Source organism: Clupea harengus, chromosome 4 (assembly GCF_900700415.2).
Source record: "Clupea harengus chromosome 4, Ch_v2.0.2, whole genome shotgun sequence".
Taxonomy (NCBI): Eukaryota; Metazoa; Chordata; class Actinopteri; order Clupeiformes; family Clupeidae; genus Clupea; species Clupea harengus.
Window position 1 is genome coordinate 21,357,216 of NC_045155.1, and position 25,000 is coordinate 21,382,215.

The 25,000-nt window shown below is 48.1% G+C and overlaps 1 protein-coding gene across 4 annotated transcripts in view; it reads right to left on the minus strand.

Annotated features, from left to right (window-relative positions):
• plxna1a (plexin A1a) overlaps nt 1-25,000 on the minus strand; it is a 165,582-nt gene that overhangs the window by 30,434 nt on the left and 110,148 nt on the right. For all 4 annotated transcript variants that reach the window (XM_031566759.2, XM_031566757.2, XM_031566758.2 and 1 more), the window contains exons 11-19: nt 17,445-17,541; nt 15,797-15,990; nt 8,886-9,037; nt 8,213-8,336; nt 7,665-7,801; nt 5,634-5,801; nt 3,388-3,481; nt 2,240-2,476; nt 1,343-1,486 (exon numbers count right to left, since the gene is read on the minus strand). In XM_031566759.2, coding sequence (XP_031422619.1) covers nt 1,343-1,486; nt 2,240-2,476; nt 3,388-3,481; nt 5,634-5,801; nt 7,665-7,801; nt 8,213-8,336; nt 8,886-9,037; nt 15,797-15,990; nt 17,445-17,541 — 1,347 coding nt within the window. The remainder of the gene's footprint in view (nt 1-1,342; nt 1,487-2,239; nt 2,477-3,387; nt 3,482-5,633; nt 5,802-7,664; nt 7,802-8,212; nt 8,337-8,885; nt 9,038-15,796; nt 15,991-17,444; nt 17,542-25,000) is intronic.

Below are 25,000 nucleotides of genomic sequence, written 5' to 3' on the forward strand. Positions count from 1 at the left end.
GGTTGTATTGTGCTGGAATGAAAGACTTGAAGTCAGACTGTTTGAATTGTTGCTGAATAAATGGAAGTCTCATAGGTTTAATATAATTGACTAAATTGACTGAAATCTACCAGTGGTAACAATAGTAGATTGTTGGGGCTGCATACAAAAAAAATATGTAAATGTAGCTTTAAGAGCAGGTGTGTGTGTGTGTGTGTGTGTGTGTGTGTGTGTGTGTGTGTGTGTGTGTGTGTGTGTTTCCTCAGGGTGGGGCATTGCCAGACAGGATAGTGCAGTGCACCCACTGTGGAAGAGGCTGCATCGACGTGCCCATACAAATACTACGAGAGCACTTTCAAGGAGCCAAGCAGCAGCTGTGACCGAGACTTCTGTCTGGAAGCAGGGGCCAGAGATCTACAGCAAGGCAAGCAAGAAGGCAAACAAGTCTGGACACAAATGTTTGTGGCTGATGTAGAATACTGCGTTTTTGTTTTGTGGACTTTGACTGACTGCGCTGTGTTGACCCACTGCTCCAGAGTGCTCTTTTGAAAAAGACACAGCCCGTTTTTGAGTGTGCGTGTCTTCCTGAACCTATCAGCAGTTACTTCACGCAGGTGCAAGACAGATGCCACTTCAAGAGATTTCTACTCAAGCACGGAATCAGAAAAGAACACATCTAACCGCTAACACAGTGCCAAAGAAGTGCAGGAAAAGGAAAACAGTTCTGGAGTTGTGGTGTCTTTGTTGAGGACCAGAGAGCAAGGACGACATGGTAGCCCATGACAACCACAACTGCACAACTGTGTGGTTCCATCTAGGCTGTGTGGGGCTGCAGAAGCTGCCAAAGAAGACAGCTGCTTCTGCACTCGTTGTTCCACCCACTCCCAAGCCACTGCCTGGCATGTTAGATGTTTCCCTTTCGGCAAGTTTTCATCCAAATTCGTAGGCACTTGTAGTAACTGTTGTTTTTCTTGTGATGCTGCTTATGTTCCACAAACATGTGCTGTCTTTAGGCCTGCACACACTGCACTGGAACAACTAGAACACATGTGCTGTATTTAGGCCTGCACACACTGCACTGGAACAAGCAGAGAACATTTGTGTTCCTTCCTGTCTGTTTATCACAAAACATCCTTTTGCTCTAAATCATCTTTCCAGTTCTTTTAAAAATGGCTTTCGTTTGACCTATATCAATTTGAAGGGTTGCTGACCAAATCAGATGAAATCCCTTTTGTTCAGTGAATGTTGTGAGCACTGCCAGCCAGGCAGATGATGTGAACTGGAGTGCTGGTGTTTGAGGGCTGGCAGTCACAGAGAAGTAAGCCTGAAGGAGGAGAGGACCTGAGGGAGAGCATCTACCCACCGTGACTTTGTGCTGGCCGGTCAGGTTGGGCCACTCGCACAGCAGCTGGCTCTCGGAGTGGGTGAGCACGCACGGCGTCTCCCCGATGAACACCGTGTAGTTCAGCCTGGGGTTCCCTGGGGCTGCCGGGACCAGGTTGCGACCCTGGTGGGAAAACAAAAACTATCGTTAGAACACTTAGACTAGCATTTAATATGATAATTCAGACCTACTATTCAGTTCTATTGCGATGCCTCTTCCTAGATGAGTTTCTATCAGTGCTCAACCAAAGCAGATATGTACTCCATATATTAACATGCAGTTATGTATAATGTATATGTGCAGATAGTCTGTAAAGCGTGTCAGATTGGTCATAAAGATGACACATTGCTAGTTTCCCTGAGAGGAACGAGAGGCAAAGGAATAATGGCTATGTTTCTGTCTCCTGTTGTACCGCATAAAGGAGCTTGATTTGTGAAGAATGCAGTGGCGGAACTGCAGAAAGGTTGTGCCATTAAGCACTCTAAATGCACTTATTATCATTACCCTTGCAACACCACCCCAATATCAAATTAGATGTGAAATTAATTGCGTGGAGAATGCAAGGCAGGTCTTCTGAAAAACAAATCAATTAATTTCAAAATTGTGGCATCAGATTGCATTTCCCTTTTCTCATTGCCTTGCTAATGCAGAGATTATTTATAGATTTCACATTCGGCGCGGAGGAATCCAAGCAGAGGAGTTCACCAGTAAGCAAAGGGCTTTGGTTAATAAATTCCCAACAAATATCACGCTCGCTAAGCAAGTTGTTTCCCATCACTAGGCTTCAAGACAAACAAAAGCTCTGCCTTCATTACAGATCACCTCCCCTTCTGTGATCACCCTCTCCTGCGCCATGTCTGACTGTGCTCTATGTACCTTGAGTATCAGGGGAGAGGTTGGTTTCAGCTCCAGGATCCCGGTGGGGCTGAGAGGCTCAAACACAGGATCTGGGTAGTAACTGAAGCTCTCGTTGACCACCACCAGCGCGTGCACGTTGTCCATGTAGAAGCCGATCTCGTCGGGGCCGCTGCCCGTCTCCGGGAACCCACGCTCGGAGTCTGCCACCGACGGAGCCAGGCACACCATCACCGAGTTATTGAAGACGGTGCAGTTCTGAAGGGAACAGCACATAGACCTGGGTGTTAACTGAGTTATTGAAGACGGTGCAGTTCTGAAGGGAACAGCACACAGACCTGCGTCTTAAAGTGGGACTATACAGACAGTGAAGACTGACAGATTAACAGACAGTCAAACTTTTAAAGAAACACAGGTGGAAAAATAAACACACAAAAACATAGACAGACAGACCAACAAGCACTCCAAACAGACATGGCATAGGTGTCAACCGACACACCACACACGCTAACCAGCTGTGACAGAGACGGTATCATTTTTGAAGGCTTTGCTTTAATCCTATAAACACAGCTCCCCAGCCAGAATTGTCCGGTTGGCTAAATATGCCGGGCTTCAAACATTTTAGCCAGAGTAAAACTGGGAAAAGGTCATCAGAGCCCTGGGGAGAAGGAGAGAGAGAGAGAGAGAGAGAGAGACAGAGAGAGAGAGAGAGGAGTGACTCCCACTCCTCTGACATTTGAAAGGCTAAAGGTAAGCGGTGTGGCGCTTTTATCTCTCCCTCTCTCTTCCTCTCTTTCTTTGTGTCTCTCTCTATCTCTCTGTTTTTCACCTTACAGACAGGAGAGGACGGGGCTGGAGCTGAAGACGGGTGGACAGACTGTCTGTCACCTGGTGTGGAAACATGAGGAGGCCTGGAGGACTGCATGTGCAGAGAGTGTGACCTCCAGAGAGAGCGAGAGAGGGAGAGAGAGAGAGAGAAGAGAGAGAGAGAGAGAGAGAGAGAGAAGAGACTAGAGAGAGAGAGAGAGAGAGAGAAGAGAGAGAGAGAGAGAGAGAAGAGAGAGCGAGCGAGAGAGAGAAGAGAGAGAGAAGAGAGAGAGAGAGAGAAGAGAGAGAGAGCGAGCGAGAGAGAGAAGAGAGAGAGAAGAGAGAGAGAGAGTGCTACTCACGTGGAAGGACTCGGCTGTGCCATACTTGGCCCGGATCTTGGGCTCTCTGATGGTAGCCAGGTTGGTGCCACTGACAATCAAGGGGGTTCCTCCACTAGGGATGAAAAATAAAATAAAAAAACACAGCAATATAAAAATCACTCAGTTATGAAGCACATGCACATGAACATGAACCACACTCAACCCATGGGAACGCTTGCCATTAATAACATAATTGAATATTACAAGAGTGGTTTCAAATAAATTACAATAGAATCAAGTTTGGAGTTGGGTGACAAAACGCTTGGGGCAAATGACTAATTGGTCCCTTGGATCCAATAAAGTGCTTGAGCACCGACACCTATTGGAGACTTGATAATGAGATTAGATACTTGATATTCCTTGATAATTAGCTGTTGAACCATTCGCTGGCAGGGTACTTTGAAGAGTGCTAAAATCTTTGCACACTTAGAAAGCATCACCACCTGATAAAAAAGGAGAGAAAGCAAAATGACTGAAAAGCCTCTTTCCTCCTCCTTTTTCCGCTTCTTTAGAAGTTCAATTGTGGAAACTAGGCCTGGTGTCAAAGTAACGCTCCCCGTCCTGACTCACACGCAGCGCTACATTCCACCTAAGGGATGAGTTGTTATTGCTCTGAATGTTGCCGTTGTTTAGTCAGCCTCCTAGACAGCCCGTGCTATTTGTGTGGAGAAGCCTCCTGCTGCTGCTGCTGCCTGCAACAACACCAGCCCTCTCAGCTCAGGTGCTCGCTTGAGGGAAATCACAGGCAGGATGTTTGGTCGCAGGCACTCTGCCTCTCACACTGCCGTCATAGCTGCGCCACTCTCATCGGGAAACAAGACAACATGGCTCTTCAGGGCGCGGGCAAAGTGGAGTGGTGATTTCCTCATCTTCATCTCGTGTCAGTTTACTCGCTCGCAATACAGCATTCTCTGCATCCACGGCAAACTACGCATTCCTTGTGAAGAGGTTGGCTTGGATCTGAATCTTAAGTGGCCTCTGTACTAGTAAGTATTTTTCAATATCGCAAACATAAAGAGGAAAGATTACAGACAAGTACTACAGATTAACATTGAAAGATACTGGGGAAAGACCCAGTTTCATTTATTCATATGTGTGTGTGTATACGTGCGCGTGTGTTGTTTGTGGAGGCCAGATGGAGTGTGGATCAGGGGTGTGTGGTGGGAGCCCCTCATAGGCAGAGAGAACCTCATCCAGGGCAGGCCCATGCTGGCTGTCTGGCAGACTGAACACACAGCCTCACACACACACACACACACACACACACACACACACACACACACACACACACACACACACACACACAGTGTCTGGCAAACTGAACACACAGCCTCCCACTCGCGTGCGCGCACAACCCCACACCCAGTTGTTTCTCAGTTCTTCAAAGATCTTTTCTTTAGAAGACTGCACAGACAGAGACACTGGCACTCCCATCCTGTTAGCTGATATGATATCAGGATCCAGCGTGTGGTAGGAAACAGGAAACTGGTGAACGCAATTCCCCCTGAATGCCTCTCAGTCCTATATTGTGCTTTAGACAGTGCCCTGTGTTTCTGAGACAAAGTCTATTTACATGTTTTAATGTACTTTATGGGCCTGATCAATCATTCAATTACCAGTGGCATTTATCTCATCCACTTGACTGAGTCCACAGTAGCGGCGTGTGTGTGTCAGCACTGCTGCTGTGTGTGGAGGTGTGGGAAAAGACCCAGATGGTGTTAACTGTTTCCCTCTGCAGAGACTCTGGACCCTGAACACTGATGCTGTGGAGCAGGAGGAGGGCCAGGTGGCCAAGTGGATGTCCCTCTCTGACTCCCTGGACAAATGTGTGTGTGTGTGTGTGTGTGTGTGTGTGTGGTGGGGGGTGTTCTTCTCTTGTGCTTTCATTGTGTAACAAGTTTGTGACAAACACAAGGGGGACTTAAGGGACAACGCTCCTGTGAACACAATTTCACATTGATACGCGAGGGGATTCTGATGTCAGACAATCAAGTCAAACGAACCAGAGGAGTAGGATGTCTACATGTGTATCTATAGGTATTGTCTTGGGCCTGCTCTGTCAATATGACATTGGGAACGCGCCGTATGGGATGGCAATGAAAAGACATAATTTCACAGGTGGTTTGCAGTCATGGCTAACTAGAGTCACACTCTCTTTAAAGCTGGCCAAAAAACAAGCAGCTCTGGAGGGAATGTGACGAGCTAAAGGACGAGTCCTCTCTCACCTGGCGATGCTCCAGTCGGGGTCGATCCTGAAGATGGTGGGGTCCTCCGTGTAGTTGAACCGGACCTCGGGGTTCCGCAGCTCGGCAGAGTCGATGTCCACCATGACGGGCACACTGCCAGGGGTCAGCCCGGCCGGGGTCATGCACACAATCTCTTTGGAGGTCCTCCTACGGGAGCGAGAGGGAGGAGTTAGCCACAGGGACAGCCGCTACCTGACACAGAGCCAAGCGATAGCAATGGATCTGCACTCAATGGTTCCCGGGGACCTCCACTGTAGCAGAGGCCCATTTGACACAGTAAAACAAGAGTCCAAACCCGGTCACAGTGTTTTCATCTTTCACAATTTCCTCTCACAAACACTGAAACCAAACACTCCCAGAGGTCAGCGAGCAAGTCTGCTGTTTCTCAACTCATGGTGGCTGATCCAGCTCCTGTGTTGTGTGGCAGAGCTGCCTCAGAGCTAGGGTCTGAGGTCAGCCGTAATGTGCTGACGCACCGCCATGCATGACCAGCTGTGCATTAACAGAGGATGGCCACACACTTCAAGCACCATTGTCATTTTGAAGAAATGTGCATGGTTCCTCAAGAAATCTGAAGTCTTGTTTTCCCTGTGTATGTGCTGCTCACACACCACTATCCCCATGCAGAACAGCGCTGAAGAAGCCAGTATGCATTGAAACATTTGTAATCTGTAGCAGCTAAAGAGATCACGGCATGAATTCCCTCGCATTCGCCACCTACTCTTGAAAATCCACTCTTTCACCTTGGTGAAAATCAATTTGGGGAGGATCCGTCCCCTGATTCAGAGTGGAGACGTGCTTGTAATGTCTCTGTTGATTCCCCACAGCCAGGTTTCCATGGGAACCCCTTTTTTTCATGGCACGTGCGCCCCAGAAAGCCTTGGGAGAGTGCCGCATATTTTGACAAGGTGGTTGTCACAAATAACAACAAAAAACTGATAGAATGAAGCAGACAAAAGCGAAGGAGACGAAACAGAAGGTGAGGCGAGGCGAGGCGAGGCACAGTGGAAATGAGAAACTAAATCATTCTTAACATGGAAATGAAATGTACGTCATGCAAATAAGGCTCTTAAATCACATGATACTGAGAGGGAGGGGGGCATGTTTGGGGACAGCATTTTGGCATCTATGCTCTGAGAGACATTATATTTAGAAGACTTAGTCAGAAATAGATGCAATTCTGCCTTCGTGTACCATGTGGGTTTATGAATAGAGAAACTGGCAACATGCACAGAGTTGGGAGGGAATAAACAAAAATTGACTGATGGGAAGAAAAAAACATTTTAACCACCATTAACCACCAAGAGTACACACACACACACACACACACACACACACACACACACACACACACACACACACACACACACACACACACACACACACACACACACACACGTTGTTCCTTTAATTGCATCCTCAGACAGCGCACGGCACTGGGAGTATACAGACTTACAATACATTCATATGCACACATGAGACAGGGACTAACAACCACATGCTGATGTGCACTAATATCCCACCATTCCCTTGTTTAGCTCCACAGCTGCTTTCTAAGCATCAGGAAGGTGAAAAATAGAACCAGTCTTGACAGTCCAGCCATCTTTGGTGTGCCCTGATACCATGTTGGCAATAGGCCAGGTGTTGCTGACACACTAGCTGATGGCTGCCATGGCAATCTGCCTTTTCTCTCTCTCCTCCTGTCAGCCACTTGCCACTGTGGCGTTTGCCCCTTCTTTTCCGCTGCAATGCAGAAATCTTGGCTTTCTGCAGACAGCCAGGTAAATAGAGGACAGGGACTTTCTCACTGTCCCTACAAGAGACACTGTCCCCAGAAGACCTCTGGATGATGTCCATCTGTGCCAACAAATGCGCCGCCCATCAGTCTTCATATACCTGCTGTACCTCATGTTGGCCAGACCATACCAATCAGAAAGAACAAAGACAGACACACACACACACACACACACACACACACACACACACACACACACACACACACAAACTTACTTCTTGAAGAGGCAGGGTTGGCGGCCTATGCTGATAGTCACAGAGCTGCCGGCGTTGAGGTGACTGCCCTCGATGGTGATCCTGGTGCCCCCAGAGATGGGACCCTGGGCCGGCACCACACGAGTGAAGAAGGGAGACTGGAGAGAGACAAGCAGAGAGATGGGCGTCACACTCCTATCCACAGCGACATCTCAATCTATCCACATGGAGACTTGAATTGAACAGCCAATCAATGCCCATGAAGTCTTAATGCTTAAACTCCACACATCCCCTTAGCTAACATTATTTAATGTATTACATGAAAAAAATCTTCAAACGTCCGTATTATTGAAACAAGTGATGTTCAATGCTGTTAATGATTAAACTATGAAAACGAATGATTAAAACAGTAAATCCAGCGTCACTTGATTCCTTAGTTAGCATAATTAAACCATTAACTTCAGCATTAAGTCACTGAATATTTTAATAACACAAAGTGATATAAATATTCAGTACCCACTTAGTACAAAAATTACTTCCTTTTTAATGTATTTGAACAGTATGCTTACCACGAAGGTGAAGGCACGAGGCTTCAGGGCGCGGTAGTCCGGCTGGCACTCCTTCACACACACCTCCAGATTGGTGGTCTGCAGGGTAGGGTAGCCAGTGGCATCACCCAGCAGGCAAACAATCCTGCAACAGGAGACACAGGATGCTGACATGTCACATGTCTCTGTCCAGCCATCCATCCATCCATCCATCCATCCATCCACCGCTTCATTCATCCTTTCATTTTAGAAATGTGCACTACTTCCTGACTCCAAACTCTCTCCAATAACTACACTCATAAGAAACCTCTATGAGAAGAGAAAGCTCTCTGAGAGTTGGTATGTTGATCTGCGTGGGGAACACCCTGAGTGTGCACTGGGCCATTCAGCGTGTTTTAAAAGCAGAGCGAGAGTGAGAGTGAGAGTGAGAGTGAGAGGAATGTCAAACAGTCAGTGTGGAGGTCCTTGCTGACGCCAGCTGCTCCAGAGTTTGGGTATGAGGTGATGAGAAAGGACTACTGCTCCACACTCTCAACTCCACCTCTTCAGCTGTAAAAGATGATCTCACAGCCTATGGTCTACACCCAATGATACACACGAGGTGAACAGGTGTGGGAGCGAGAGAAAGAAAGATGTGGGACGCACAGAGAGGAAAACAAATGTGAGGGAAGAGAAGGAGAGAACGCATCCTCACCTCTCTGCGCTGATGTACTCCTCTTCTATGGGTGTGCAGGGCACGGGACCCAGGCGGACGCCTGCCCGGATGTCCTGGAACTGCAGGCCCAGGTTCTCTCCGATGATGGTGAGCCGCGAGCCGCCCTGTTTGGGGCCCGTCTCTGGAAACACCTGACAAGCAGAGGAGGAGCCGTTAAAGTGGGGAAAGGTCTACATCCTGATTCACCAAGTTCAGTGAAAGCCCTTTAGTGATCAATCCTATTTAGAAAAACTCTCAGCCTCTTTGAGTTCTTTTGCTCCCACTCTGCTAGCTGTCATGGATGTGATGAAAGCCCTCACATTGGCAGCAGGGCACTCTACCTCATATGGGCAGCAGGGCACCGTACCTCACATGGGCAGCAGGGCACCGTACCTCACATTGGCAGCAGGGCACTGTACCTCACATTGGCAGCAGGGCACCGTACCTCACGTTGGCAGCAGGGCACTGTACCTCATGTGCCCCTTCAACCCATCGCAATATGCCGATTCCCGTTTGCATAACGAAGAAAAATCGCCCCCTTAATGACGCGTAGGGGGAAACAAAAAGTGTGCCCTGTCCCCAAGTCTAGCATACGTCCCTGTTCCCTCCACCCCCCAAACACACACACCCAGTTCTAATTGAAACTTATTACTATGCACTGGTACCGCTCGGCAACGGTGGTGAAGTGTCGGCGCGGTAATGTGATTTATTTAGCTGGATTATTCCCCTTAACGAGGACAGGTGTGGCGTGACAAAACAAACGCACTGACGGATGTGCAGCGTCCGCGGCGGGAGGCCAGCCCCTCCAAACAAACATCATGAGGTAATTATGGGTAATCTCCACCAGGCTGCCTCTACCCAGACCCACAGTTCCCCCTCACCGCCACCGCCACCGCCACCGCCGCCGCTATCCCACCCCATCTCAGCCACCAGTCTGGTCATACTCTGCTAGCCAGACCTGAATGGATTCCACAACGACATGCTGTTAAAGAAGCTCTGGGCAGCCAGGCTGCCAGCTCCACCACATAATGACATGGTGGCTGCTCTCACATTTGGTCTGGCATCACAGGGCATGGGGAGCCACCCAGAGCACCGAGAGGAGTCACGTGGCATCACAGGGAGCCACCCAGAGCACCGAGAGGAGTCACGTGGCATCACAGGGAGCCACCCAGAGCACCGAGAGGAGTCACGTGGCATCACAGGGCATGGGGAGCCACCCAGAGCACTGAGAGGAGTCACGTGGCATCACAGGGAGCCACCCAGAGCACTGAGAGGAGTCACGTGGCATCACAGGGAGCCACCCAGAGCACCGAGAGGAGTCACGTGGCATCACAGGGCATGGGGAGCCACCCAGAGCACTGAGAGGAGTCACGTGGCATCACAGGGAGCCACCCAGAGCACTGAGAGGAGTCACGTGGCATCACAGGGAGCCACCCAGAGCACCGAGAGGAGTCACGTGGCATCACAGGACATGGGGAGGCACCCAGAGCACCGAGAGGAGTCACGTGGTTTACATTAGTGTCTCAGCCAGTCTCAGCAAGGGTGGCACTCATGTCGCTTCAGTTTCCATGCGCAAAGCTGGCTTGTTTTCCTAAATCATAATGTATATTTGAAATGCTGCTTTAGATTGAGTGCAGTTCTTTAACATGACACATTTCTCAGACAGCAGAGGAAAACCTTCTCTGGTTTTTGGGTTTAAGAGGCCAGCCCCTTCTCTAACAATAACACTATACATTTGATTTGTGTTTTAGTTGTTGTGAGCTATACTTAAGAATGTAAGTAGTTAAAAAAAGAAGAATGTCTATGTTTCATACACTACTTGTTATAATTAAAGAGGTATCTGTTAAAGACGTCAGCTTCTACACTAAATGCAATGTGAAACACACTGTTAAAACACTTGTAATGCCAGTGAGCATTTAGTTTTGCATTTTGAATCTCTCTCCGTGGTTCCGTATAACACGTAGTGCTTTAGCCCGTATCTACAACAACAATCACAGAGGAGGTGGGGGTTGCAAAGAACAGTCCCCCCCCCCCCCTCCCCCCTCACAGCCCACCACCCGCGCCCAGCGTGTGGCCCAGGGGAGCTTCCTGTCTGAGCAAGAGGAGGCGAGACGCCACATCACGCCACGCAGCTGCTCGTCAGCTCAGCTCCAGCACCACCCGTTCGTCTGTCTCTCATTACCTGCAACGCCTTTCATCTCGGCTGGAGAAGTCTTGGCAGAGACGGGGGCTCACTTCCCCACCCCCTCGCCCACAGCAGCCCACCACCCACCGCCCACACCCGGCACCCAGCGGGCATACCACCACACAGGCTACCAGACTCAAAACATCTACACCATACCAGCACACAGGCTACCAGACTCAAAACATCTACACCAGCCACGAAGCCAGATGTGGCGTGGGCTGCCCTATGCTTTATTTACACTGGGGAAGGTGTGCCTCTCATGACTTTGGCCACTGTCATCAACCACAAGAGGCCATCATATAACCTGTGCCAGATGATAAGGGAGGTAAGCTGATAAGCTGAAAGGAGGCTACATCTATTCTCTTGTATATGTTCTCCTATCAGCCTGCTAGACCAGCCCTGTGACTTGTTACTGAATAGAAATTCATCCTGAAACTTGTTATTGCACGCAATTTCATCCTTGGTTCTTGTCTGCAACTGCTTCTGAGGCTTCAGACCTTTTTTATTATGATCATGATTAAACAGCCCTGCGATGTACTGTATCTGAGAGGCAAGGGCGAGAGCATGGCCTTAATTGGTTTCACAGGGCTCATCTCACAAGCAGGCCTACGCGTGTGCAGCACGGAGCGCAGAGCGCAGACAGGAGAGAACACAGCAGTGGGGAGTCCCTCCCTCCCTCCCTCCCTCCCTCCCCCAGCATGTTCATGAGAGGCTGCTGCTCCCCCCAAAGGAGACTCCACCCAGAGCCCTCACTCACTCCACCCAGAGCCCTCACTCCACCCAGAGCCCTCACTCCACCCAGAGCCCTCACTCACTCTACCCAGAGCCCTCACTCCACCCAGAGCCCTCACTCACTCTACCCAGAGCCCTCACTCCAAGCATATCTGGAATCAGGAAGCCAAGCGTGGTCATGATCCCCTTTAAAGACTGGTGTACTGAAGACATACCTATTCTGCCTGTACAGACACAATGATCCCCTTTAAAGACTGGTGTACTGAAGACATACCTATTCTGCCTGTACAGACACAATGATGCCCTTTAAAGACTGGTCTACTGAAGACATACCTATTCTGCCTGTACAGACACAATGATCCCCTTTAAAGACTGGTCTACTGAAGACATACCTATTCTGCCTGTACAGACACAATGATCCCCTTTAAAGACTGGTGTACTGAAGACATACCTATTCTGCCTGTACAGACACAATGATCCCCTTTAAAGACTGGTCTACTGAAGACATACCTATTCTGCCTGTACAGACACAATGGGCCAGAATTCTGTGGTCACAGCTTTACGCCACGTGAAATATGCAGCACTACAATGTTAACTCATTCAAAAGGTCACTAGTGAATAGGAATCCCATTATCATTGCATTAGCAGCTATGTAGCACATGAAAGCCATTGCAAATCTACATGTTAATGCAGCAATACAGACTCAAGACCTTTACTAACTTCAAGTCCTGCTGGAGTTTGGGACTGTCTATGGAGTGTCCTCTTGCAAGAAAATAAAATTAGTATTTTACAAAGCAATCTAAAGCCCTCTGCCTAGAGTTCTTATGTATGTATTCCTACAAATGCAACAACAATGTACAAACAGAGCGAAATGTAATATATAAAAATATATATGAGTTTATGACCCACTATAGTATCTGCCCTTAACATCACATTCTATCTAACAGTGCATCTAATAGGACGGGTCAGAAGCGTGTACATATTTCCTGTTATTACAGAGGAAAATAGTCCTATTTTGGTTCCCACCAATCTGCCTTTCTTCTGTGCAGAGCAGAGCAGAGCAGAGCAGAGCAGAGCAGAGCAGAGCAGAGCAGCTCCTCTCTTCTGGAAGGGGAGCAGGCCCAGGAGCTGCACATGTATATTTTACATGCTTCAGAGTCAAAACTCATCAAGGCCATGTTCTGCTGACGGGTGGGGGTGGTGAAGGACAGAAAGGGAGAAAAACAAGAAGCCTAGCAATCAGAGCCTTCCCATCCTCCTCTCTCCCCCTCTCTCCCCCTCTCTTTCTCTCACTCAGAGCCTCCCCATCCTCCTCCCCCTCTCTTTCTCCCCATCCTCCTCTCTCCCCCCCATCTTTCTCTCACTCAGAGCCTCCCCATCCTCCTCTCTCCCCCTCTCTTTCTCCCCATCCTCCTCCCCCTCTCTTTCTCTCACTCGCTCGCTGCTATAATATTAATCTGAGGTGGTGTATGCTCAGAAGGAGGCTGAAACATGCCACCATGCAAACACAAAAGTGCACACACACCTCATCCCCCCCTTCACACTTATCCCTCCATCCTCATTCTCATTTCCCCTCTTCCTCTTTCCACCCGTGATTGCCAAGCACTAGGAGGAGGAGGAGGAGAAGGGAGCGAGGAGGCCATGTTGTGATTCGTCAGGCTTTTGTTGCAGGTGGATGTGGGAGGAGGTGGGTGTGGATGCGGGAGGAGGAGGCGTCGGGAACGGCTCATTGTCTCTCCAACATCTCGGGGGAAGCAGACTTAAAGGGCTGCAACGTCAGACAGGGCATTCAGAAGCAGACTGCCAAACACAAGACAATGAGACACGGCAAAGTGAATTCAATTACTACCACGACTCTGGGGGGTATCACTCCATGAGAGAGAGAGAGAGAGTGAAAGAAAGAAAGAGAGAGAGAGAGTGAAAGAAAGAGAGAGACAGTGAGAAAGAGAGTGAAAGAAAGAAAGAGAGAGACAGAGAGAGAGAGAGAGAAAGAGAAAGCGACAGAGAGAAGGGGAGACTAAGGGAGAGAGACAGGCAGAGAGAGCAAAAACAAAAGGGAATATCCTTGAATTATTGTTAAATGCTCGGTTCCAAATGAATTTACAGCCTAATCCAGCCTCTAATGTGCACACCACACAGCCCCTCTTTATCCTCTTCCTCTCTTCTCTCATTCATGCTCTTTTTCCAATCTGAGCCACACATTCACTTCTGCTGCAGTAGGGCTGTCTGCTGGACATATTGAATACAAGAAATCTGCTTTTTAATTTGGAAGAGAGAGAGAGATGTAAATGGATACTTTTCTGCCACAAATCTATCATCAAGTATTGACTACATTTGCCACAGCAAGTGATTACTGACTGGAGGTGTTCTTTTGAATCTGAATGGCAACCCTCACAGACATTTCATATGCCAGTCACACCAGCCCTCTTTGTTTCCTCCAGACTGCCACTGCAAGGAATACAGATGTGTTGAATACAGATGTGTTGAATGGGTGTGCAGGTTTGCCATGGCGGGGCTGTTTCTGTGCTCATATGGTACATCAATGAGCCCCATATGGCTCCACATGAGAGGGACAGGCTTTGGCTGGGAATGAAATGACAGGAACAGAAAAGAACCAACTCTGGACCTGCTCGAAAGAGCCGTCACCTCACCAAGAGACCAGTCACGGTTACCGGGCAGAGAGTTCCTTTTGGCACTGAAGTTCTGTTCACAGCAAAGGGACGCAATTCAAAGATTCATCGATGTAAGAGATTAAAAGACAGCTATGTACAAATGCTCGGATGGCACCTGGTTCAAGCAAGCTTAGAAGTACTTTGTCCTAAGCTTCATAGAAAAAAAAACACATGCGGTTTCAAATTTATACCCAGATTAACTCCATGGAAGGTGACAGTGTGAAGGTGTATGAGTGTGTGTGGATGACGCTGTGACGACTAATATTCTGGTGACAAATCTGTGCAGACGGGTAATGCCTCAGCCTGTCAGAATCCCAGTGGCCATGCTAAATGTGCACCGCCACAGGGTTTGTTCTCCTTTAGGCATATACTACTTGACACCACAGTCACCTGACGCAAGGCTCAAATGCATCGCCACCAATGACTGGGATTAGGGCTGAGCCTGGAGAACCGGAACTGGAGTCAGAGAGAGGGGGAGAGAGAGAAAGACAGAGAGAGAGAGAGGTGAGAGAGAGAGAGAGAGAGCAAGGGAGAAAGAGAGGGGGAGAGACCGAGAGAGTGAGAGAGAAAGACAGAGAGAGAGAGAGAGAGAGAGAGGTGAGAGTGAGAGAGAGAGCAAGGGTAAGAGAGAGATGGAGAGAGAGGCTAATGCCCAAACTATTTCATGTCTTCTCTTCTTTAACCCAATGGCTTCAACCCTTGTTATAGAGAGATAAGTGGAGCCAGAGACAGGCGTGAGCAAAGGGATTAGTCGCTGTGCCACTGCCAATTATCCAATATCAGGGGCTTATCGTTCACACAAACGCTGCCTCTCGAGTGGAGATCTGGCTGAGAAGGCATGGACGACCACATTAGCTTCTAGCCACTGAAAGAAGGGGATAATAAAAAGAAAGGATTTATGGAGATTTGCGTGGGCCTTAAGCTGGGGATGGCTGCTGGAGCTGGAGGTGAGGTGGAGGCAAACTGCTCTACGGTGGAGGTGCAGCGGTGCGGCTAACGCTCACTGCTGTGTCCTCCTATCTAAAATTAGAAATGTGCATTTTATTCTTCAAATGCTGCTTCAATACAAATGATTGCAGTAGAGTGTAGTTTGTAGAGTTTGCAGTGATCATGGTAGATTTCAGTAAAGGTCATATTGTACTGTGTTCATATTCTCCAGATATGGTCAAATGTCTGATTTCCCTGAAGTCCAGGTTACAACAGAAGCAATGGCAGACAGTGTGACTCTATGTGGCTTTATTTCACTGCACATGGAGGGCCCTGATATTGCAGATCTGGTGGGTGTAAGTTACCTTAGTGATTTTGGGGTGGGTATAAGTTACCTTAGTGATTTTGGGGTGGGTGCAGCGGCTGTTGCCGGCGGCGGCGGCGTACATCCAGCTGCTCTCGGGCGGCGCACACTCCTGCCGCAGAGAGCACTTCCTCTCCTGCACACACCAGCCACACTCGAACCTGGGGTCGGCCTTCAGACACATCCCACAGCTGTCTCGCAGCGCGTAGCACTTATACAGGTGAGCTGAGAGAAGACAGACAGACAGACAGACAGAGAGAGAGAGAGAGAGACAGACAGGGAGACAACAGATCAATACGAGGCAAGGTGCAGGAGAGAGAGGGAGAGGAAAATAGAGCATTTGATTCTCAGGTGGAACTCCAAATCAAGTTGGAGGGGAAAACAGAGATGACAATATCTGACATTTGAGTGAGATTGAGAGTTTGTATGGGGGGTGGAGAAGATTCGCATCGCTGAAGAAGCAAGCTTGTTGTGGAAAGTTACCTGAGCCAGAATTGTTTCGCAATAGAGATATTTTTTTTTTTTAAAAAAGCAGAAAAAGTGTAGCAGTAGCAGATTTGTGTCCGGGGGCCATTGTTCCCTCCTGGGGACCTGGTAGGACTGCATGAGAATGCTGAGGAGAGGCGTGGCTCCGCAGACGGCGGGACATCAAAGACAACAGAGAATCTGTCCGTCGCTGCCGCCGCAGACCAGCCACTAATCTGATTTGCCACGGCTAAGCTTAAAAGTAGCACTGCGCTAATTAAGCTGAGCCAAATGAATGATTTAATTACATTAACATTTCCACTTTACACCAGGGCAGAGGCGGGATTCCACAGACCGTCTGGCAGAGATGGATAATTCAGCACTGGTTCATTTAGCAGGGCGGATAGATAGAGAGAGAGAGACAGAGAGAGAGGCCTGATGAGTGAGGAAATGGGTGGGGAAAAGAGTGTATCAAAAAGCTGAGCTAATTTAAGACTTACGGCTTATTCAGGTTTCATTCCACGTGGAACTGCATCATATCCCAGCAATGACACTGCATTTAATCGTAGACAACTTTCTATTTGTAGTGGCCTGCATATTACGCCATGATTATATGAAATAGCCTTTCATTACCTCCATGATGTGAAATACCAGAATTGTTCCCAATGGCAAGGACTCTGTCCCTTCTTGTGGTATGAAGTGGCCTCTAAAAAGGTGAACTGAGCATTCAGTAAGCCTCCTCTCTGGGTGAGTGTCCCTGGAGGGACGTAAGAAGAGTCCTGTCCAAATCAGTGACTGCTACGCTAGATCAGATATTAGCTCCTCTTTGGGTGCTGCAGTCTGGCCCCTGCCTTCAGCTATTTGTTTTAGGTGTGAATCACTTCTTGTAGGGCTGCTCTTGTTGTCTTTCTTGTGCTCGGCATCCAAGTTGAGTGCAAACAGCACTGCAGATAAACGCTATTGAACCCAGTGGGGCCTGCCGAGCAAAGTAGCGATGCGTAAAAGAGCCTTAATTCCATTTCAAAGACGCACCCAAAAGGAGCCTCAGGGAGGGAGCCCAGAATTAAAGAGACGTGACAATGGAGAGAGAGAGAGAGAGAGAGAGGGAAGGAGGGAGGGAGAGAGAGAGAGAGAGAGAGAGAGGGAAGGAGGGAGGGGGAGAGAGAGAGAGAGAGAGAGAGAGAGAGAGAATGTGTAAAGTGTACTTGGCATACCTTGTATTTGGTAGGGGTTGTCGATAACAAAGTTGCCATTCCATACCACGGAGAGGTGGACAGGTAAGTCGCTGATGTCATTTCCTTCGTAGTCATACTAAAGGGAATGAGAGAGAGAATGATGCAGATGGATCATTATTTCCAATCTCAGAGATTCCACAGTTCCTCTAGACAACAAAACAAAAAAATGAAACACAAAGAAACCAGACATCACATTGATATCTGTGAGTCCTCTTGTCCAGATAATCAATTTAACAGACACAGACTTCTTTTGAACAAAACTGCCAGAGCTACCAATTCACCTCCAGGAAACTCTTGACAGGTGCACTTAGAGCATAGTCCATTAAACCTCTCACGACTATTCATGATCATATGCCTACACATATGCAGCGCTAAGATGGATTTGTTCTTTGTTTCAGGTATTTGTAATCTGGATGGCTGTGCTTATCTACTGACATGGATGCAACGAGTCACAACACCATGTCCAATTCAACTCTCAGCAATAAATACAATATGAAGCAGGGTAAATATGTATGGAGCACAACTCTGGATTGGCTCTGCATGTTCAAGCACATGAAGCCTCAGCCAGGCTCGTCAGGATTCTACCCATGCTGTGTGAAGGGGATCAATATGCTGAGGAGAGGAGAGGGGTGGAGAGGAGAGGAGAGATGAGGGAAGAGAAATTGCATCCCTGACAACAAGCAACCACCTCCATAACCCCCTCCACTGCCTCGGAGATCTGGCCTCAGGAAACCTCAGGAAACCTCTGGAAACCTCAGGAAACCTCAGGAAACCTCTGTCAGTGGACTTCAGATTGAGTTGTGTTTCAGGCTCCCAGACACCTGACCCTTACTGATAGGCAGGAGCATGTCTAAAAGTGCCCCAGTGTGAACACTGAATTCAAACCAAGCTAGTTTTGATCAACATAAAGCTCTAAGTTAGCTGCATGGCACATGTTCTACTGAAGACAGAACTGAAGCAATGAAGGACAGAAGGATTGGAGGACGGACACGAGTGGACTTCAGGTTTTTACAAAAGGACAAAAGCATTTACAGATGACCACTGATAATGGTGGTCATTCTCAACAACATCCTCTCAGATTCAGAAGGCTAGGGGTGTTTGAGCAGTTCGTCAGCAGGGAGCACTTTAGAGAAGCTGGCAGATCAGATCTACAGTAAGTGAAGAACAGACATGAAACACTATCACAGAAATGATGTGAGCTAAAAGATGCAAAAGAATAGAGAGAAAGAGTGTGTGTGTGTGTGTGTGTGTGTGTGTGTGTGTGTGTGTGTGTGTGGACGGTCTAACTGTAGATTACTCAAGGTGAGCCATTAGTTTACTGTTGAAGTAAGTCATGAGATTGTAGGCACAGAGAGTGATGCAGAGCAGTAAGTGAAATTGGCATTTTCAATTTGTTGGCTGACATTTCATTTGGGCCCCAGTTTCCTCCTCCTCCTCCTCCTCCTCCTCCTCCTCCTCCTCCGACAGACAGACAGTCACTAGGCCCAGAGGATCTGGGATTGTGGTTTCAGGCTCGATGTTGTACAAGCTGGCCGGACCACCACCCACACGTTTGTCCCTGAGGTCCCGCAGACAACCAGGTCTAAAGAAGCACAACTTCTATCTCCTTCCATCAATCTACATCTAACTTCTATCTCCACATCCTCACAGAGGGCCTTAGGACGATAGCCATGCAATTCCATATACAGTAGGGAAAATAAGTATTTGAACCCCTGCCGATTTCCCAAGTTTGGCCACTTGCAAAGAAATGTGTGATCTATAATTGTAATGGTAGGTGTATTTTAACAGTGAGAAATAGAATATCAACAAACAAATCCAGAAAACTGCATTTTATAACATTTATGACTTTATTTGTATTTGATGCAGAAAATAAGTATTTGAACCCCCAAGCAAACAGCAAGAATTCTGGCTCCCAATGACCAGTTATGTGCCCAAGAAGCACACAGATTAGTCCTCATTAGGCCTAACAAGGTACACCTGATCTCAACTGGTGACGTGTATAAAAGAAACCTGTCCAAAGAATCATACTTCACACCTTCAACCTCACCACCATGGGCAAGACCAAAGAGTTGACCAAGGACGTCAGAGATAAGATTGTAGACCTGCACAAGGCTGGAATGGGTTACAAAACCATCGGCAAGCAGCTTGGTGAGAAGCAGACAACTATTGGTGCGATTATTCGTTAATGGAAGCAACACCAAACAACTGTCAATCGCTCTAGGTCTGGGGCTCCATGCAAGATATCCCCTCGTGCGGTATCGGTGATCATCCGAAAGGTGCAGAATAACCCCAGAACTACACAGGGGGAGCTTGTGAATGATCTCAAGGCAGCTGAGACCACAGTCACCAAGAAAACCATAGGCAACACACTACGCCGTAATGGTTTGAAGTACTGCAGCACTCGCAAGGTCCCCCTGCTCAAGGAAGCACATGTACAGGGCCGTCTGAAGTTTGCCAATGAACACCTAAATGATTCTAAGGAGGATTGGGAGACAGGATGTGGTCAGATGAGACCAAAATCAAGCTCTTTGGCATCAACTCGACTTGCCGCGTTTGGAGGGGGAAGAATGCTGAATATGACACCATCCCCACCGTCAAGCATGGAGGTGGAAACATTATGCTTTGGGGCTGTTCCTCTGCCAAGGGTACAGGACGACTCCACTGCATCGAGGGGACTATGAATGGGGCCATGTAACGTGGAATATTGGGCTTGAACCTCATTCCCTCCCATTGAAAACGCAACCTTAAGGATTTGGAGAGGATCTGCAAAGAGGAGTGGACCAAAATCCCTCCTGAGATGTGTGTAAACCTGGTGACCAACTACAAGAAAAGTCTGACATCTGTGCTTGCCAACAAGGGTTATTTCACCAAGTACTAAGTCATGTTTTGCTAGGGGTTCAAATACTTATTTTCTGCATCAAATGCAAATTAAGTCATAAATGTTATAAAATGCAGTTTTCTGGATTTTTTTGTTGATATTCTGTTTCTCACTGTTAAAATACACCTACTATTACAATTATAGATCACACATTTCTTTTGTAGTGGTCAAACTTGCGAAATCGTCAAATACTTATTTTCCCCACTGTACAGTTGAAAAATAAAGGATTTGGAATTGGATCTGGGACTAGCAAATGTGCCTCGTGTCTGCGTCTGTTTCAGGGCTCAGTGAAAGGGAGTACTGACTGCTGTCTTTAGCCTTAGGTCTTCCTTCCACACATTCACCACAGTCAGACATTTCAGCAGAATGTCACATTTTTGTGGGCTGACTTTATGAGAGTGTGTGTGTGAGCGCGTGGCCCTGCATACATATTAATGTCTTCACTGAGGGCACGTTTGGTCAGCAGACTGGCTGTTTGATGCTGCCTCTCCATTATCATCTTGCTTGTCCAGTTGAACCCAGAGGAAGGCCATCATCCTGTGGTTAACGCCGCTCCCCGTAAGGCCCTCCGCACACCACAAAAGCTCCATTCTCCGCGTGCTTCTGCCGTCCACTACTGACCATGCAGACTCCCTCGCCTCAGCCCACAGTTCCTCAACCTGATGGAGCTCCATTAAAGTTTAAAGGGCTTGGTTAGTCCGCCCACCAACACACAGCGCCTGTATGGAACAACGGGGTGCCCTGTTCGCCCAGTGTGCTGAGCAAACATGGCCATGATTAATTCATGCCAGCGTTTACGGGCCTATGATAGCACACCTCGCTGTCTCCAGGAAGGGATGCATCTGCTGGGCCACAGGACCTCAGGCTTCAGGACAGGCCAACAAACTGTCTGCTGAAGGTTGACATGGTATTCACAGAGCCCCAAGGTGAAAGTCTGCAAAAGCCGTTGATAACATTGAGCATAACTCCATACATTCAGGCAGGCCATTCACCTTTTATTGTTTTATTTTTGCTCATCCCACGCACAATAATCTAAAACTGTTAGGAGCTTGTGATGATACCAGTAATGCTTTTGTAAAATAGCTGCATCCACACTGAAGGTTTCAGGATGCTCTCTATCCAGAGTCTATGAGTGATGGACTAATGCAGCTCATTAGTTTCTCAGGGCCGGTTCCATCCGCTGTAAAGGGTAATTAACCACACGTGTGATCGCCACGCACCAGAAAGGGCGCCGGAGGCCATGCCAGACCTCAACGCAAGGTGAAGGGAAACATGTAGGCGACATAATTAATAAAAAAGCATATCAGCGCAGAGGAGCTAATCGTTCGGAGGCGGCCTCGCGCCGTGGCGTAAGGGGTCTCTCGGGGGCTGAGCCAACACGGCCTGATCGAAAGGTCACCCAGTGCTTTCTTGTTTCGCATAGAGCGCCGTCCCCGGGATTGATTGGCGTGCGGAGGAACAACTTTGAGCTTTTAATTGGCAGCGGGAGCCATCGATGGGAGGTGAAGAACCCTGCGTGTCACAGTATTTACCTAAAAACACACCACTAACCCTGAGCCAGAGCAACAGCAGGCAGGTGGGCAGGCAGCTTCCCAGAGCCATTAACAGAAATGAAACAGACATACCAAAACTGCTCTCCTGAAATCCTAAGGGCTTCATTAAAACTTACAGAGGGTACACAAACAAACAAATGATTCTAAATCCACACGGAGGATGTACCCTACGTACAGCATACCATGTGGATTTATGATCGATTTATAATCTCAGACAAGGTGCAGCTGCGTCCCAATTCACTTTTTAATTACGAATGGGAAAATGAACGGCAAGCATAGAATAGGGCCCAGATAGGCACAAAGTCTAAGACACCCCGCAGCCCCGCACCCCCAGTCCCCGTCACCTGATACTGGCACCCCTATAGATCAGAGGGGGGGGGGCAGAGCCAGATGAAGAGCCCGGGAGGAGTTCCTGGGTCCGAAGCGCTCAAAAGTGCCGATGCTAACAAAACAGCCCCCCAACAGCTGCTGTGCTGTTTCACAGTGGAAAAAGCCTGTGCCTTTCCATGCAGGTCACCAGAAGATAATTAGTCATTTTTGAAAGGAACCCTGCATGCCTGCTTTAATACAATACATCAGCAAGAGGTGGGGTCTATATAATTGCAGATATGGTGCTCCTCCCTTAGTGAGACAAGTGAAGATTTATTACTAGTTTTGAGCGCAGATGTGGCAACATCTATTAAAGTTAAATTTCTTAGCAGAAAAACTGAAGGATTTGCATATGAATCTGGGTCATATCAAATGATCATGTTTATTTAGGAAAGGGGGTCCTAGAAAGTTGAAAATGCTGGGAAACTGCCAGCTTACACAATTGCACAATTAGTCCAGCCAGCAAATACTAAGCATTCTGGGACAAAGAATCTGAATTCAATCAGGGTGTCAGTCTCCTGTAAAATATGCACACCCAAGAGCTTTGGTAAGAAATGTGCCAAACCCAAATGCAAGAAGGGTGAGTAAAAGGAACAGAAAACAGGAAGGTAAAATAGGTTAAACGGCTCAGGCACTTTCTAGAGCATTTGGTCAACTGCCAGTTTCTGCCCCAGTCTGCCCAGGCTCTGTGGAGCAGGAAGGCGTGATTCCATTCCATGGTGCCGCCCCAGGACACAAGCACAGACCCCACCCCAACACAACTCTTCTTCTCCCCTGATTCCATTCCATGGTGCCGCCCCAGGACACAAGCACAGACCCCAACCCAACACAACTCTTCTTCTCCCCTGATTCCATTCCATGGTGCCGACCCAGGACACAAGCACAGACCCCAACCCAACACCACTTTTTCCATCTGCTTAGAGAGCGAGACCTGCAACAGCTGTTCCTCTCCCATCGCTTGCCATGCCCTTTTCCTGCCACACCTCTCCTCAACTTCAGGCCCAAACCCAAACCCTTTTCACACACGTCTTTCCTCAGCTGGGTTGGGTTGAGTAGGAGGGAAGGAGGGAAGGGGGGGAGAGGAAGAGAGACAGAGAGAGAAGCGGTAAAGGATGGAGCAGGGGACTGTCATTCGGCTGTGCCACCATAATTCATCATCATTTTATCTGCGACGGCTTTTAATTGGATCCTATCAAATCCTCCCGATTGTCCTCATTTTCTCCACAAAAATCGGCAGCTGCTGTCACAAAGATTCCGAATGAGGTTGGTCTTTTTTCCCCTCCCTGCTTCCATCACTGTGTTCATGTCCCTTCTTTTTTCAGGAGGTGTTGAGAGGAGTGAGGGCCAGTCATTTATCTGAGCAGAAGGTAATGTTGTAAAGCCGACCATGATATTATCAGCCTGTCCTGCTCTACCCCCGGGCTCCAGTCTAACTCTCCAACAATGAAAGCCGCTGAAGACAGATTTTTAGCCGTGGCCTTCACACACACACACACACACACACACACACACACACACGCAACCTCCATCTATCCTCTCACTCTCTGCCTCTCCCCTGCCCCCCCCCCACCTCTCTCTCTCTCTCTCGCTCTCACACACACACACAATCATGACCTAAAAGATATAGCTTTTTGCCCTTTCCATCATTATTATCATTCACTTACATGTTGTACTCAAGTGTTAGGAGATTATGGAGTCTTTTGTACCAGGCTGAGTCGGCAAGCCTTGTGGGCTTGACATGGATGGATCAAGAGGCAAGCCTTGTAATGTTTCAAGGAAGAGGAATAGCATCAAAAAGAAGCCAAGGCAGCTCCTAAACGCACACTGCTAACGCAGCTACTGCCTTTGGAGGGGACTCAACAGACCAGCTCAGACACAGTCTGCCACTATGCACTACCTTGCAAAAAAGGAGTAATCAGAGGATTATTATTCACACACACACACACACACACACACACACACACACACACACACACACACACAAGAGACTGAATGAATATGAGAATATGAGGAGGGGGGCATTTGGAGCACAGCAAAGCCCTTTGCGTGTGAACACAGGGGAGGAGGCGGTTGCGTGGCTGCACTAATGCACTCAATGATGCTCCAGCAGCCTCGGCAGTGTGCCGCACTTCATCACTACCAATCTCTTGTTTACCCGATCGATTTGTCCGAGACTATCTGCCTCTCCTCAGCGGATGTGCATTCATGTTTTATTAACTCCCCAATCTGCCTCTTTTTCAACCAAGAGTGTCTGTGTGTGTGTGAGAGAGAGAGTGATCAATGTCAGTCTAACACTATCAAGTTTGATTCCAGACGAGGCCTAAACAACAGCCGAGAAAATATGCCGGCAATGCCAGCTCTTGGCTCTGCTCATCCATGTTGTCTGACATGCCAGGACAATTAATGCATGTAGATGTGCTTTAAAAAAATCCCAATCTTTCTGTCTCTGGCCACCCCCGTGTCAGTGTAAACGCCCTGTGCTCCCTTTAATGATAATCTCAGGCAGGGACATGCTGTACTCCTGCTAAAACCACGGGCCGTTAAGTAACTCGTAATTGCTGTCCGTTTAATGGCATAATTGCAGTGTGAAAATTAACATGACTGTAATTGCCATTTCATATTAGAATTGACAAGCTGGTCTCAGCTCCTGTAGTGGAGGGCTCCTGAGCAAGATGCTCCAATGACAGACCAATAAGATGAGATGATAGCCATGTGGCTCATGCACATATGTGGCA